The sequence below is a fragment of the Abramis brama genome (assembly GCF_963993115.1).
Source record: "Abramis brama genome assembly, chromosome: 23".
Taxonomy (NCBI): domain Eukaryota; kingdom Metazoa; phylum Chordata; class Actinopteri; order Cypriniformes; family Leuciscidae; genus Abramis; species Abramis brama.
The window spans coordinates 18,199,536-18,213,486 of record NC_139985.1 but is presented as its reverse complement, the minus strand read 5'-3'; the positions used below and the strand labels follow the sequence as shown (position 1 = coordinate 18,213,486).

Genomic DNA, 13,951 nt, shown 5'->3' with positions numbered 1-13,951 from the left:
AGATGAGAAGCCAAAAGATTGGTCAGCAAATCAAGATTCAATATTTTTATTAAATCAATTAAAGAATTTACAGGGTTTTTTTTCTCAGTTGCAAACACTATAACTGATTCTGCTGGTGCAAACTCCCAAACCATTCATTCAGTTCTTAAAACAGACATTTCATAAGAGTTTAACACCTGTTTTCACATATTTCAACTTTTTAATGATTGCTGCAAAACTACACAAAAATACCCTCATTTTACACAGGTTTTACCTTGACGATTTTAACACGATATGTGACTGGATCACAAAACCAGTCACAAGTCGCACAGGTATATTTGTGGCAATAGCCAACGATACAATGTATGGGTCAAAATTAGGGTTAGGTTAGGGTTAGGGTTATTCCAGATTTTCAAATAGTTGTATCTCGGCCAAATATTGTCATATCCTAACAAACGTATGAATCAATGCACAATGCAGAACCAGCCCAAGGCAAGAAATCCAGGGTGAAGGAATGCAGGATCCCGAATCTATACATGTATTTAACTAGGTTCAGTATTGATCAGTGTTGTTTCCTCTTCCCATCCCTAGAAGGAGATAATTATATAGTTATGGTTAGTTTCCAGGTAAAGAAGGTCAGCGGATTCATGAATATAGGAAGGTGATTAGAGATGACCAAGAGGAGTAAAAGTATAGTGTATTGTTTTGGATGGAAGTGGACAGGTTTTCCATGGAGACGCAATCTATTAGTAAGTTCTTCCAAGATGCAATATGTACAGTGTTCCTTAATTTCCAGTTCATGAGGATCATTTTCCTAGCACTACAAGGATCAGTTGACTGTTCGAGTCTTAAAAACACTGCAAAACTGATGATACACCAATCAGAATCTCAGAATAATATAAATAGGAGCACTATTAGTACTATGTACAGTAAACTCAAATGTGTAGCCATTTTTTTGTAGTACTGTATTTTTGCAGAACTGAGAAATGACTACCTAAGAGAAAGTCTTTTGCCAGAAGACCAAGAAACTGCTGTAGTACCGTTATGAAATTTGGCTAAAGGTGTAGATATGCGTAATTTATTTTTTACTGTACTGTAATTAACAGTTTACTGTATTGTGTTGAATACCGAGTTCATATTACATTTTTTGGTATTTGAACTTTTCTTCTTTAGTGCTTTTCATCTACTATGAAATTTTGTAATTAATTTTTTTTTCTGTATCTGGTCTCTGCACTCTTTCATTTATGTTGCATACTGTAATAGATATTCAGCTGGAAAATCATCTCTGAATCCCAATAAAGTTTTGTTACAGTGTTATGAAATGATCTCACTAGTGTTCACACTTAAACAATTTCAACATCCCAGTCACAAAGCATTAGATAACATGATTTTATTTCTTTTTTTGGACAAAGTATGATGTAAAAATGCTACAAAGAATCCCTTTGTCAGTTAATATATGAACAAATGTGGAGCTAGTTTTTTATAACACGGTTTAATCGTTTAGTTAAACATTAGTCCCTTTTAATCAGCACAGCATTTATTCATCACGCAAATGATAATAAGAAAAATCTCCATACACAATGCATTGCAAGACAAACAAAATCAGTATTTCCTTGTCGATACATTAAGACAGTTTCAGCATAACACATATATGGAGTGAAAAAAAAAAAACAAGTGGGAAAAGTTCAAAAGAACTCCAGTATTCGACAGTCTCAGTTAAGGGAGGAAAGATAATGCACTGCACTGAGATCCAAGCGCTGTAGAAAATCAACATTCCAGGGCATTTCAACTCACTAACGCTGATTTCTGATCAGCTCCGATCAACCCGTCTGACTAAAACCACTGTGAACGAAGCCATAAAGCTGACCTCAGGTCAGTTATTGTGAGATCGCAAGTCTAAATCATTGATCGCATTTTCCAAAATCTTTAAACTATAAAAAGCAACGTGATTATCATTATAAAATATTTGAATAAAATCTCTTTGGCATAGTTAACCATTCCTCTTACCAACAAAGTATTAATGCACCCATAAGAAACACTAAAATATAACATTTTCTACAAAAAGACATGTAAAATGCAACATGCTGTCATCCTTTTATAAATGCAGGGTAAAGTTGCTCGATTCTGCCTCTCCCAGCACAGCGAGAATTGCATATATTACAGCAGTGTCAGTGTGTGTTAACTGAGAAATGGACCACAGGCACCCAGCTATGAAAAAAAAAAAAAAAAAAAAAAAAAAAGTCAGCTGGGAGTTTCTGTCTAGTGTATTTTTTATAATCCTCTTTTAGTGGAGCTCAACTCATCGTCAGGCTGTGAAATAAAAAGAAAACACTCAATTGAATGCAGTTACAGACTTCAGCAGGTAAGTCCAATCTTATTTGAATATTTGAATGACAACTAGTGTATTTGAATAGTACTGACCTGTTAATAGTTATCATGGTAGGTTCTGGCCATGGAGTTGTAAGGCATGCCATGCACATATTCATCTTGCATTTCTGGATCTAGAGGAATGCCATCCATATGCATGCCATCATTGTATACTTGATATCCTCCGGGGGGGCCGTAGCCGTCGAGATCTTTACGAGACAAGGCACAAGACTGCAAAAGGTTAGCCATCTGCACAATGCTATAGTCTCTCAAAAACCAACAAGGTGGTTCAAATCTTTATAGATAAACCTGACAGTCGTAGAGATAAGTAGCTGGTAAATCAAGGTGAGATGATATACTAACCGTCCTCTGGAAGGCCAGGATCCATCATGGGGGTGTGTGCCTAAGATGTAACAAGGACATTGTTAAAAAACCTGCTCCTTATGTACATATTTCTGATAAATGATCTCTTTTGTTGTGATTTGAATCACCATATTTCCATGTAATCAATACTGTAATCAAATAAAAATGCAAAATAATAAGCATAATTAGGGATATTAAATATCTACTTACAAAAGCACAAGCATAAATTAACAGGGGATATTCACAGTTTGTGAAATGTAAGCATTAAAAGCAATTGTTAAATACAATGGTTACAAATATTTGTTAAATATTTGTTAAATACATACATACATACACACACACATATATACATATATATATATATATATATATATATATATATAATTTATTTTAATTTATTTTTGTAATGTGTATGTTTAAATTTATAATTTTGTTATACTATAATAATGTTTTGATCAGTTTGCGATTTGCAATTGTTACTATCTACTATTTTCCATAATTAGAATTTTTGGTTAATTGTATTAAAACAAGTTAGGGTCAGTTTATATCCACAAATATCATAATTAATATAGTATTTTTAACCCACAACAAATTGCACACAAAAATGAATTGCCCCCATTGTTTTAATTCATATATAATAGCAAGTAAGATCTCAATGATATTTTGTCCACTGAAGTAAGAAATGTCCCTTGTTCCAATTTCACAAATGTGGTCACTACTATAAAGACCACTTTTCAAGAGCAAATATGATAAAATAAGGTCTATCTTTGTTTTTCTTTTTGAATATCCTGTTTCACTCTGAAATACTGTATGTCACATTACGGAAGAAAATTGTTAAAATGTTAAAAACCTCTACACCACTAGGGGGCAAACTCACCATCTCCCAAGCAGCAGGGTCATGTTTGAAGAGCGAGTGTGTGAGCTCCACTGATACTCGTTTCTTATAGTCAGGGTTTTTGTCCTCAGAAATTCGGAAGAGAACAGCAGCGGCATAGGTGGCTGAAAGAAAAAACACGCTTTGTTACACGCTTAACCCCAAAGTATACTTCAGATTTGAAGCAAACTCTCAGTGTGTACGTACAGCCGAATGCATAGACTTTTGAAGTATACTCTATTTGACAGCATGCGCAAACACAGGCCCTTGAAACGTGTACACTAGAAAGTTTCATACTTTCATACAAAGTTTCATAACTTCTCTCCAGAAGTTATGAGTGATAAAAATGTTGTTGTACTTGTTTAAACTAGAGATGCGTGATTATCTTTATCCCCTCACACAAGAGTGTGTTGTTGTCCCGTCTCCTTAGTCCTTAGTTTCTTTTTCGACTGTGAAACAATGGCCCAGGTCAGTGTTGACAGCTTGTGGACAAACTAATTAGATCCCAAAAATTCTAGGAGCATGTGCGAGAGAAAAATCGGTCTATGAGCGTACAGTACTCGAGTACTATGCTGAAGATGAAATCTACCATGCTTTGGTATTGCTAACCTCATAATCAATCTGGTTTCGCTTGTTTCTCTGATGTTTCTCTCTCACTCACCAATTCCTTCGTTGCTGGAATGGAGGAGCTCCATGAGAGGTGCACAGGCTCCTTCCGCATCAATGATCTCAGCCGACTGTTTATCAAGAGCCAGTTCACACAGAACACCAGTTGCCACACGCTTGACGTTATCCAATGGAGAATACAACAGCTGCAGGGACAGAAAACAGATGTCTATTATATACACTGAGCATGTTAGACTGAGGGCAAAGGCTACATACAAACGCGCTCTCATACACACCCATAAAAACGGCCACAACATAGTATATTGATGGAAAGGTGTAAGAGTTACCTGAACAAACAGAGGAATGGTGTCCATGCTGGCAATGGTGGCTTTGTTCGTATGATCTCTGGCCAGGATATGCAGAGCACCAGTGCTGCCTTCCACGATCTCTTCCATTCTCACCCCATCCTGAGAGAGAGAGAGAGAGAGAAAAAAAAAGAAAAAAAAAAAAAGAGTAATTTAATTAATTAAGTGACAAGTGAGGTGTCTAAGTCGCAACATCTAGCTATGGGGGTGCCTCAGGGCTCAGTGCTTGGACCACTTCTCTTCCCCATCTACATGTCATCACTGCGATCTCTCATTCAGAGATATGGTTTTTCCTATCACTGCTATGCTGATGACACACAACTCTACCTGTCTTCTAACCAGATGATCCAGCGGTAGCTGCTCGCATTTCAGCCTGGCTGACTGACATTCCTTGCTGGATGAATGACCACCACCTTCAACTAAACCTTGCGAAGACAGAGCTGCTTGTGGTCCCAGCCAACCCAACACTCCATCACAACTTCTTCATTCAGCTAGGTTCGTCAACCATAACCCCACCCAGGACCTTTGGAGTTGTAATTGATGATCAGTTGAACTTCACAGACCACATTGCTAGAACTGCCTGGTACTGCAGATTTGCCTGGTACAACATTAGGAGGTTTAAGCCCTTAAACCTAGGACTTGGCACAGCACTTGCATATTGTTGCCTTATTGTTAGTTTTATTGCTTCTATTGCTCTCCTCATTTGTACGTGGCTTTGGATAAAAGTGTCTGCTAAATTATGTGAAACAGTAGTCACTGTACAATGTACATTGTACAAGTGTGTAATGATGGGAATTGTAAAGAATTAAAAAAAAAATCTGTTTTTGATTGTTCTCAAATATTTAGATTTGTTTAGTACTTTTAAGAAAAGATTATAATAATTAGAAAATATTTTAATGTGATTTTTTTTTTTTAACTACACAATGTCATGAAAAAAAACAGTCAGTATGTACACAGATTCATGTCTCAAGAGTTAGTCGAATGCTGGATGTGTTGGATAATTAAAAATAATTAGAATCATTGGAATACACTAGTTGAACTACATGGTTTTTTATTCACCAAAAAAAGAAGTAGCTTATTATTGGAAATTGATATGTACTAGTTGGGTTACATGTTTTTGATACACTTAAAAGCACTGAGCAATTCGTTTGGGAATTGGATTCCTCTGGTTGTGATACATGTTTCACATAAGAGTCATTCATTTTATGGTTAAACACTTGGTTCCCCACCCTAAATATGTGTCCATGTTTCAGCGACAGGTGAGGAATGCATACCTGGTATTGTTGTTGAGCAGATGAACCGTGTTTCTGTGCATCCTGATGGGCTTTTGAAAGCAAATTGACCAGTTTGGGAATGGCTTCAGCGTCTCTCAAAGGAGCCTGATTGGCTGGACAAAGTGCCAGGTTACGGATCAGACCAACCACAGCCTGTGATGAAAACAAACGTGAGGTCAGCAGCAAGATATGGTTATATACTGCACAACAGGAGACCCAATAAGGCCCTCTATGGTATAAACTACTCATAGAGAGGGAGACACCCATAAAATATTGTACCAGGGCCTGTGAATTTAAGCAACAACCCTGTCACACAATTAATAAACTAAATAAAATAAATGCTTTTACATTCTGTGGCTTATTAAAAGCCATTTTACTCTACATACGGCCCCCTCACATCATGTCAATTTTACTTCATTTAATTTAACCTGCCTATTTTGGACACTTTCAATTGTGGAATGAATGAATCAAGCTCCTGTGAGTGGGGTATTTCTACAGTGGCACTGGTTTAATGCTTCATCCACACCAATAGGTGTCAGTATATAGCACAAAACAACTATATAGTAAAATGAAACAAATTAATAAAAAAATATAATAGTGCACCTTTAATTGATTTGATTAATATGTTTTCCTGAAAACTTTTAGGAAAAAAAAAAAAAAAAAATCTTAATTTTTTTTTTTTTTTTTTTGGTAGATTGCAAAGCTATCGATTTCTCACTGACGTGCTAATTTGACAGTTCTCTCTGTTTTTCTCTCACTTACCTTAACGACTGGCCAGTAGTAGGGCTGATTGAGCAATTTGACAATAGCGGGGATGCCGTAATCGGTTCGTACGGCATTCTGTGCAATCTCAGCATCCGGGTGCCGGCTGGTGAGGTGGCGAAGGGCACAGACAGCTGGCTCGATCACGTCCTGTTTTGAACCGGCCCTCACGATGGTGTGAATCAGTGCCTCCACTCCGTTACTCTGGGTCACCTGTGTTTTGTTGCGTGTGTTGTTGCAGGTGAGGTTGGACAGGATGCCTGTTGCGCAGGTCAACATGTTGATGTCATCAGATGACAGCAGACCAACTAGCACTTGGAGCAGATTTTCCATTCCGTCCTGCAGGGGTCGACAGAGAGCATTGGCACCAATGAAAAATTTCAAGTTCAGTTAAAGCAGCAAGGCTTTGCCATTTTATTTGGAGCACAATTTGTATAGAGCAGCGGTTCTCAATCTTTTTGACTCAAAGGCCCTCCACTATCCAACACAATATTCAAAGGCCCCCACCATATAGACTATATATACATATTTCCATTATTTCTGCTGTAATTATGAAAATGCTAGTTTACAAAGATTTTTTAATTAACAGAAACTAGGAGAGTCGATACATTATATTAAAATAATTAACCACAATTAATTAACCAAAATTCAATAACTTCATGATCCTAGAAGTTTCGAGAACTGTATGTTTGTACAGTACAATACTCATTATGTCTATAGGCATGTCCCCATAAAACATGAAAACCCAACATGGCACAAAATGTCCTCACAAAGCAATGTCCAGATTCCTTGTCTTTGTGGGGACAATTTTTTTGTTCCCCATGAGGAAAACAGCTTATAAATCATACTAAGTGATGTTTTTGCTATTATGTAAAAGGTTTAGGAATTGGGTTAGTGTAAGGGTTTACAGTTTAAAAATTATTCTATGGAAACCAGTTTGTGTGTGTAAGATACTGTAGTTAAGATGGTGTTAGATGCGTAAATTGACCTGTTTGGTTGCAGCGTCTGACAAGTTTCTCAAGGTCCACAGGCAGTTTTGCATCAGACGTTGACTAGAGCCGGTCAGATGCTTACCAAGAGCTTGCATTCCACCTGACAGAAAATGTTAGATTCATTTAAAATAATAAAATGAACTGAAATAAAATATTGAACAAAAAAACTAATTTTATTTCAGCTAGTTGAATTGAAATTAAACTGAACAATATAAAAGCTAATAAAAAAAAAAATAAAAAAAAATAAAAAAAAATAAATAAATAAATATATATATATATATATATATATATATATATATATATATATATATATATATATATATATATATATATATATATATATATATATATATAATTTTTTTTATTTTCTTTTTAAATAAAAGATTAAGTGTATATATATATTTTTTTTAATACTTTTTATATTTTCATTTACATTTTTGTTTTTACTTTTTATTATTTATTATTTTTATAATTTACTTTTTGATACTAAAATGACACTTGTGAGTAGTGCTTTTAATTGTCTGCCAGGCAACCACAATTTTGATAAAAAGTCACAATTTCAACCATCATTCATGTCCATATAGTGGATTGGTACAATTAACAGTAAGTGTGACGGTTGCTTTACCAAGCACAATTGATTAAAAACACTAATTACTATATTTGGAAGAGCGGTTCAGTTTTCCAGTTTGACTTACCAGCATCTACAATAGCAGGCTTGTTACTCGGGCAGACAGAGAGCACTTTGAGCACACGGCTAGTGGTCCAGAGCAGCTTCTCATAGTTGTAGGTTCTCATGATGTTCACTAGACCCTCAGGGCCACCGTTTGCAAGAATAATCAGCTGTGAGACAATCAGACGTTAATATGACAAACAATCACATTTGAAAGAAACTCAACTTAAAGAACAAGAACTCAAGAAACAACTAATACATTTATTTGTATTATTTTGTAAGATAAATAGTTATAATTTATATATATTTTTTCAAACCTATATATTCACATAACTATATTTACAAAGAAATTACATAATTTATATACAGTAGGATATTTATAAATTTTTTTTGTTTGTTTTTTTGATCAACACTCATAACATAAACACCTTGCTCTCCTGGTTGCCATAGGACAGCAGCTGTAGGCAGTCTGTGGTGATGGCCAGGAACTTGGGGTTGCTTTTCTTCAGCAGGGGAACCATCCTCTGCAGACCGTCAGCCAGACGCACCGCCATCTTGGCTCCCTCTTGGTGCAGAAGCAGGTTATGCAGGGTGGTGATGGCATAGAAAAGAACAGAATCCATCGGAGAACTGAAAAAGAAATGAGTTGGATGGTTCAAATCAAGTGCTGGATTAATTTCCTAATAGTTGGGGATATCCACGTTCCGACTAATGTAAAAAAAACATTTTTTTTTTCTTTTTTTTTTTTTAAATGAACAGTTTTTACCCCAAAAATTAACATATCATCATTAATGTCTTCTCAATTAAGCTCTCCATATTTATTTCACCAATGAAAAAAACAAAAGGAGATATTATGCAGAATATTAATGCATGGTTTTATTAAAGAATTTACCAAAAACTATTTGTTTTAGAACTTTTAACTGCCTTTCTGCAGCTTTTTGAAGTTCAAATCAAATACTGGTGTAATTTCCTCATAATTAGGAATATCTACGTTCCAAATAATGTAAATAAAACATATAAACAAACAATAAATGTAATAAATGTTTAAATGAATAGCTTTAGTTTTTAGGGTGATACAACTATAACACATGAACGCTTTAAAAATCAAATTTTCAATCGTTTATTCCAAAAATGAACATTTTGTTATCATTTACTTACCATTATGTTTGTCATATTCATCAATGAACTACAATAAATGCATGAATAAACTACATCAATACACCAATCTTGGTATTACAGAATATAGAACACAAATGTTTTTAAAGACTTTTTAACTTTTTGAAGTACGAATCATTGTGCACTTTCATTGTATGGAAAACCGAGGCTTGGACATTCTACCAAAAGTCTCATTTTGTGTTTTACAAAATAAATAGTCACATGGGTTGGTTTTTAGGCAAACAAGTCCTTTACTTCAGTCTCTCTCACCTCAGCATGCGCACGAGAGCTGGAATGCCCCCTGATTTGAAGATGGCGAGCAGCCCCTCGCGGTGGTGTGAGAGGTTGTGCAGGATGCTGGCCGTGGCGCGAGTCGTCTCCATGTCGGACGTGTTCTGCATGGCTCTCACTACGGCGGCCACCATCTGCGGGGACTGCATCAGAGCCCGGCGGGACGCCTCCTTGCGGGTCAGCTGGTTCACGATCATGGCTGCCTTATTCACCACGACCTGAAGGCAAGAGAGAGGGTTAACAGTCAGGACATGAAGCTACAGTACATAAATAACATACTTGATTTTTGTATACGTTTTTGTGACGTAGAAATAGAGAGCAGTGAGTGAGTGTTATAACATCATCAGATGTTTAATACAAGCAGCGAGGTACCTGGTCGTCATCGTTGAGGAGTTTGGTGAGCTCTGGAATGGCGCGTGTAGCGAGTTCAGCATCATCCTGGTAGTTGATGAGGTGAACGATGGCGGCTTTGAGTTGCTGAGATGGTTCGGCTAGCTTCTGAACATTGGTCTGCTGGGACGAATTGATCTGTGTGGAAAGGATGGCCGATCCCTCCAACACCGTCTCAGGAAACATGGCCGCCCTCACACGCTGGGCACGGGTCATATTTAATTGAGACTCCACCTCTATAAAAGAGCGTTATACAGAAAGAATTATAAACTAAACGGCTTATTTTTGCATTTTCTATGCTTATTTTGGAGGGAAATAATCCCAAATAAATCTGCATTGTGTGGATCCTGGCAAAAGCAATGGTAAACTGATGTGTGAAAGTTACTGCATAATAAAATAATTTTGACATGCAGTATATGATATTTTTTCACCTGCAGGGTTCTCTGTGAATGTGGTAGTGTAGGTGAATTTCTTGTTGCTGTACTCTGTTCCTTCTTCATCTGAGCGAACCGTAGTGGCTCCTGATTGGATGCCTGAATCTGTCCCATAATACGTCTGCTGCCACTCTGTGACCTTCACCGTGCCTGGGGCCTCTGCCACTGATACACACACACACACACAACATGATTTGAGTTGATCTACTTTCGTCAAAACCATAAAAAACACCCTCTGAAGTTACTCCAATAATCATGCAAAGCATCATGGAACACAGGAAAAAGGGGGATAGATGACCTCAAAGCTAATAAACGTGGATTACAAGGCACAAAACTCCCCTTAACTGCACTTTTTTTTATTAGCTTTTTTCCTATCACATATTTTATTAATCATCATAAATTGGGTATCAGTCAAAAAACATACACCCTCTGTATTCATCCTGTGAAAACTATTGACAGACATTGCGTTACCATTGAAATTGTATTGAAATTCCTTTTGGCGGGCTCCTCCCCCTAGTGGGCGGTTACATATTACTTATTTTGTTTTGTTATTAAATTCTTTAAATGTTCGCCTGTTCCCACCTCCTTCTTCCCATAATATCTGAACTGTGTTACAATCAGTTAAATGTATGCTTCAAATCTCAAAATGAATGTATATTTTTATACTGTACATTATAATGTTGTGATGCCTAAATTCACTTGTAGCATTTAAAACAATTTATTTAAAGGCAGGGGAGGAGATTTGTTCCAGAAAAATGCTTTGTTGGTTGAAAGTCTCTTCACATACTTATAGCAATCACTAAGTTAAGTGGTCTAAATGTATTTATATGTACAGTGCTATGCATAAGTGAATACACCCATGCTAAAGTTGACTAAAAAGAGGAATAAAAAATCATATTTTGGAAATTGAACGTAATGCCTTAATTTAAAAAATTAGGAAAAATCCAACCTTTAAGGACACCAATTTTCTTTGTGAATGAATAATGTATCGTAAATAAATAAATGTTCTTCCTTAAAATACATGGTGCATAAGTGAGTACACCCCTATGTTAAATTCCCATAGAGGCAGGCAGATTTTTATTTTTAAGTATTTTTTTTAATTTTTTTTAGGATACTATGCATCCTGATAAAGTTCCCTTGGCCTTTGGAATTAAAATAGCCCCACATCATCACATAGCCTTCACCATACCTAGAGATTGGCATGGTTTTATTTCAGTTAGCCTAAAAGCTAGTTTGATTTGCATTGAGAGATGATCTTATGGAAAGTACCCCATGCCAATCTCTAAGTATGGTGAAGGCTATGTGATGATGTGGGGCTATTTTAATTCCAAAGGCCAAGGGAACTTTATCAGGATGCATAGTATCCTAAATTTTTTTTTTTTTAAATACTTAAAAATAAAAATCTGCCTGCCTCTATGGGAATTTAACATAGGGGTATACTCACTTATGCACCATGTATTTTAAGGAAGAACATTTATTTATTTACGATACATTATTCATTCACAAAGAAAATTGGTGTCCTTAAAGGTTGGATTTTTCCTAATTTTTTAAATTAAGGCATTACGTTCAATTTCCAAAATATGATTTTTTATTCCTCTTTTTAGTCAACTTTAGCATGGGTGTATTCACTTATGCATTGCACTGTATATATCGTCTGTGGAAGGTGTAAGAGCATAAAATGCTCATCCAATCATTGCATTCGGTCCGATGCATACGATGTCCTCCCTGCCTGTCAACGTATGTATTTTCATACCTCCGCGCGCGCACCTGCTCATGCAGACATCACACGTCATCAGCACGTTTTATGCTATGCAGAGTTAGACAGACGTCAGTCACCGAGTACCACAACCGAAACAGCAGCTTTTACAGTTCTTCCAGAACCCAAACAATGAGCTTATGCTGCGTTCACGCCATGACTACTGTAATTTTGAAGAGATGGAAACCCGTGACGTTATACTCGGAGCTGTTCGTGACTCAAATTTATGCATTTCAACGGCAACACTATCAACGGCGAAATGAATCTGCAGCAGTCAGGTGCATATGCGGAAATCGCGGGGGGGGGGGGGTCGGCGGGGTCAGGACCCCCCTATCTGAGGGTTGTCCCCTCCTAAAAATATAATTAAAATATGTGTATTGTAAATAATATAATGATATATACTTAAAATAATTGTTTAAGTAGTAAAACAATACAAATGCAAACGGGACAACAACAAAAAAAACGTTTTAACATTTTGAGCCCCCCTCCCTTGCCTCACAGTGCTTTGGTCCACTGCCTGCTCCCCTTTTACCTCACCACACAAAAAGTCCAGTGGGAGAGAACAAGGTTTTTCAGTTGTGAAACTCCAGTAAGTCAAGGCTATTTTATTCACTTTAAACCTCGGATGAAGTAATTCTTTTCTCTTTAATACAGATTATGCTGCGTCATTAATAAATCATGACAATTTTTTTTATGATAACCAATGTACTTTTGTCACCGATGTAGTCCGCCTCACTATGTTGGCGATTATAACCTTGTTTTATACAGTCTGTGCGTTTACCTAGATTGTTTAAAACCGTTCCCTCACACACACCCATAGAGTGTATGCATACACTCTATGTAGTCTTGTAGATTAGACAAGTGCGGGTGCGCATTTAGATTTTCACGCTTTCACTGTGTGATATAGTCAGTCTATATCATTTAATATAGTTAATCTAATCTAATATCACACAAAGAGTGCAGTTTTTCTCCAGATATTAACATGATAATAAATGTGATTTCATAAATTGATAAATGAAAAGTTTAATAAACAAAGTTAATATTAAGCGACTTTTAGACACCATATGGCCTGTTTTAACTATTTCGCCAACGAAAATAATTGAAAAATAAGCCACAGCGCTGTATTTGCGTCTCTGATAAACACATGAGGTATTTCCTTACTGAATTATGAATCAGCTTTTTGAAGGAATCAGTTGAATCGCAATGACTCACTCATTAACAATGAATTGCTGCCACCTACTGGCGGTTTTAATTTCACATTTAAAGTATCTTTTCATGTTTTAAATCATTTCAAATATCAATATTCATCGTTATTTATGTCTGTGTAAAAGCATCTAAATGCCATTTCAAATGGAGTCAGCTGTCCACGACAGTCCTAAACATGCCAAGTTACCAGCACAATAACACACTCAGCTTTCAAAGCTATCTTGCTATTTCTAGCTGCTATGAAAATTGCCTACCCTACCTTTAAGCTTTTATTTATTTATTTATTTATCTTTTATTAACATAAAATAGTAAATAAAAGTAGATTTTAATACTGGCCATTTAGTGGTTATCAAGTCAAGTCACCTTTCTTTCTATAGCGCTTTATATAATGTAGATTGTTTCAAAGCAGCTTCACCGTAATAAACAGGAAAATAATAATTAATGCAACAAACATCATCAAATATGAG

At 36.1% G+C, this 13,951-nt stretch overlaps 1 protein-coding gene across 2 annotated transcripts in view; it reads right to left on the bottom strand.

The window, feature by feature from the left end:
• Positions 1–30: 30 nt before the first annotated feature.
• Positions 31–13,951, bottom strand: part of jupa (junction plakoglobin a) — a 30,349-nt gene continuing 16,428 nt past the window's right edge. The window contains exons 3-16 of one of the 2 annotated variants that reach the window (XM_084100447.1): positions 10,520–10,687; positions 10,071–10,324; positions 9,678–9,916; positions 8,681–8,882; positions 8,278–8,422; positions 7,579–7,682; positions 6,591–6,929; positions 5,829–5,981; positions 4,537–4,656; positions 4,245–4,395; positions 3,587–3,708; positions 2,710–2,749; positions 2,401–2,555; positions 31–2,289 (exon numbers count right to left, since the gene is read on the bottom strand). In XM_084100447.1, the coding sequence (XP_083956573.1) occupies positions 2,404–2,555; positions 2,710–2,749; positions 3,587–3,708; positions 4,245–4,395; positions 4,537–4,656; positions 5,829–5,981; positions 6,591–6,929; positions 7,579–7,682; positions 8,278–8,422; positions 8,681–8,882; positions 9,678–9,916; positions 10,071–10,324; positions 10,520–10,687 (2,189 nt within the window). In that variant the 3' untranslated portion in view covers positions 31–2,289; positions 2,401–2,403. The remainder of the gene's footprint in view (positions 2,290–2,400; positions 2,556–2,709; positions 2,750–3,586; positions 3,709–4,244; positions 4,396–4,536; positions 4,657–5,828; positions 5,982–6,590; positions 6,930–7,578; positions 7,683–8,277; positions 8,423–8,680; positions 8,883–9,677; positions 9,917–10,070; positions 10,325–10,519; positions 10,688–13,951) is intronic. The other variant, XM_084100448.1, reaches the window with a different exon arrangement.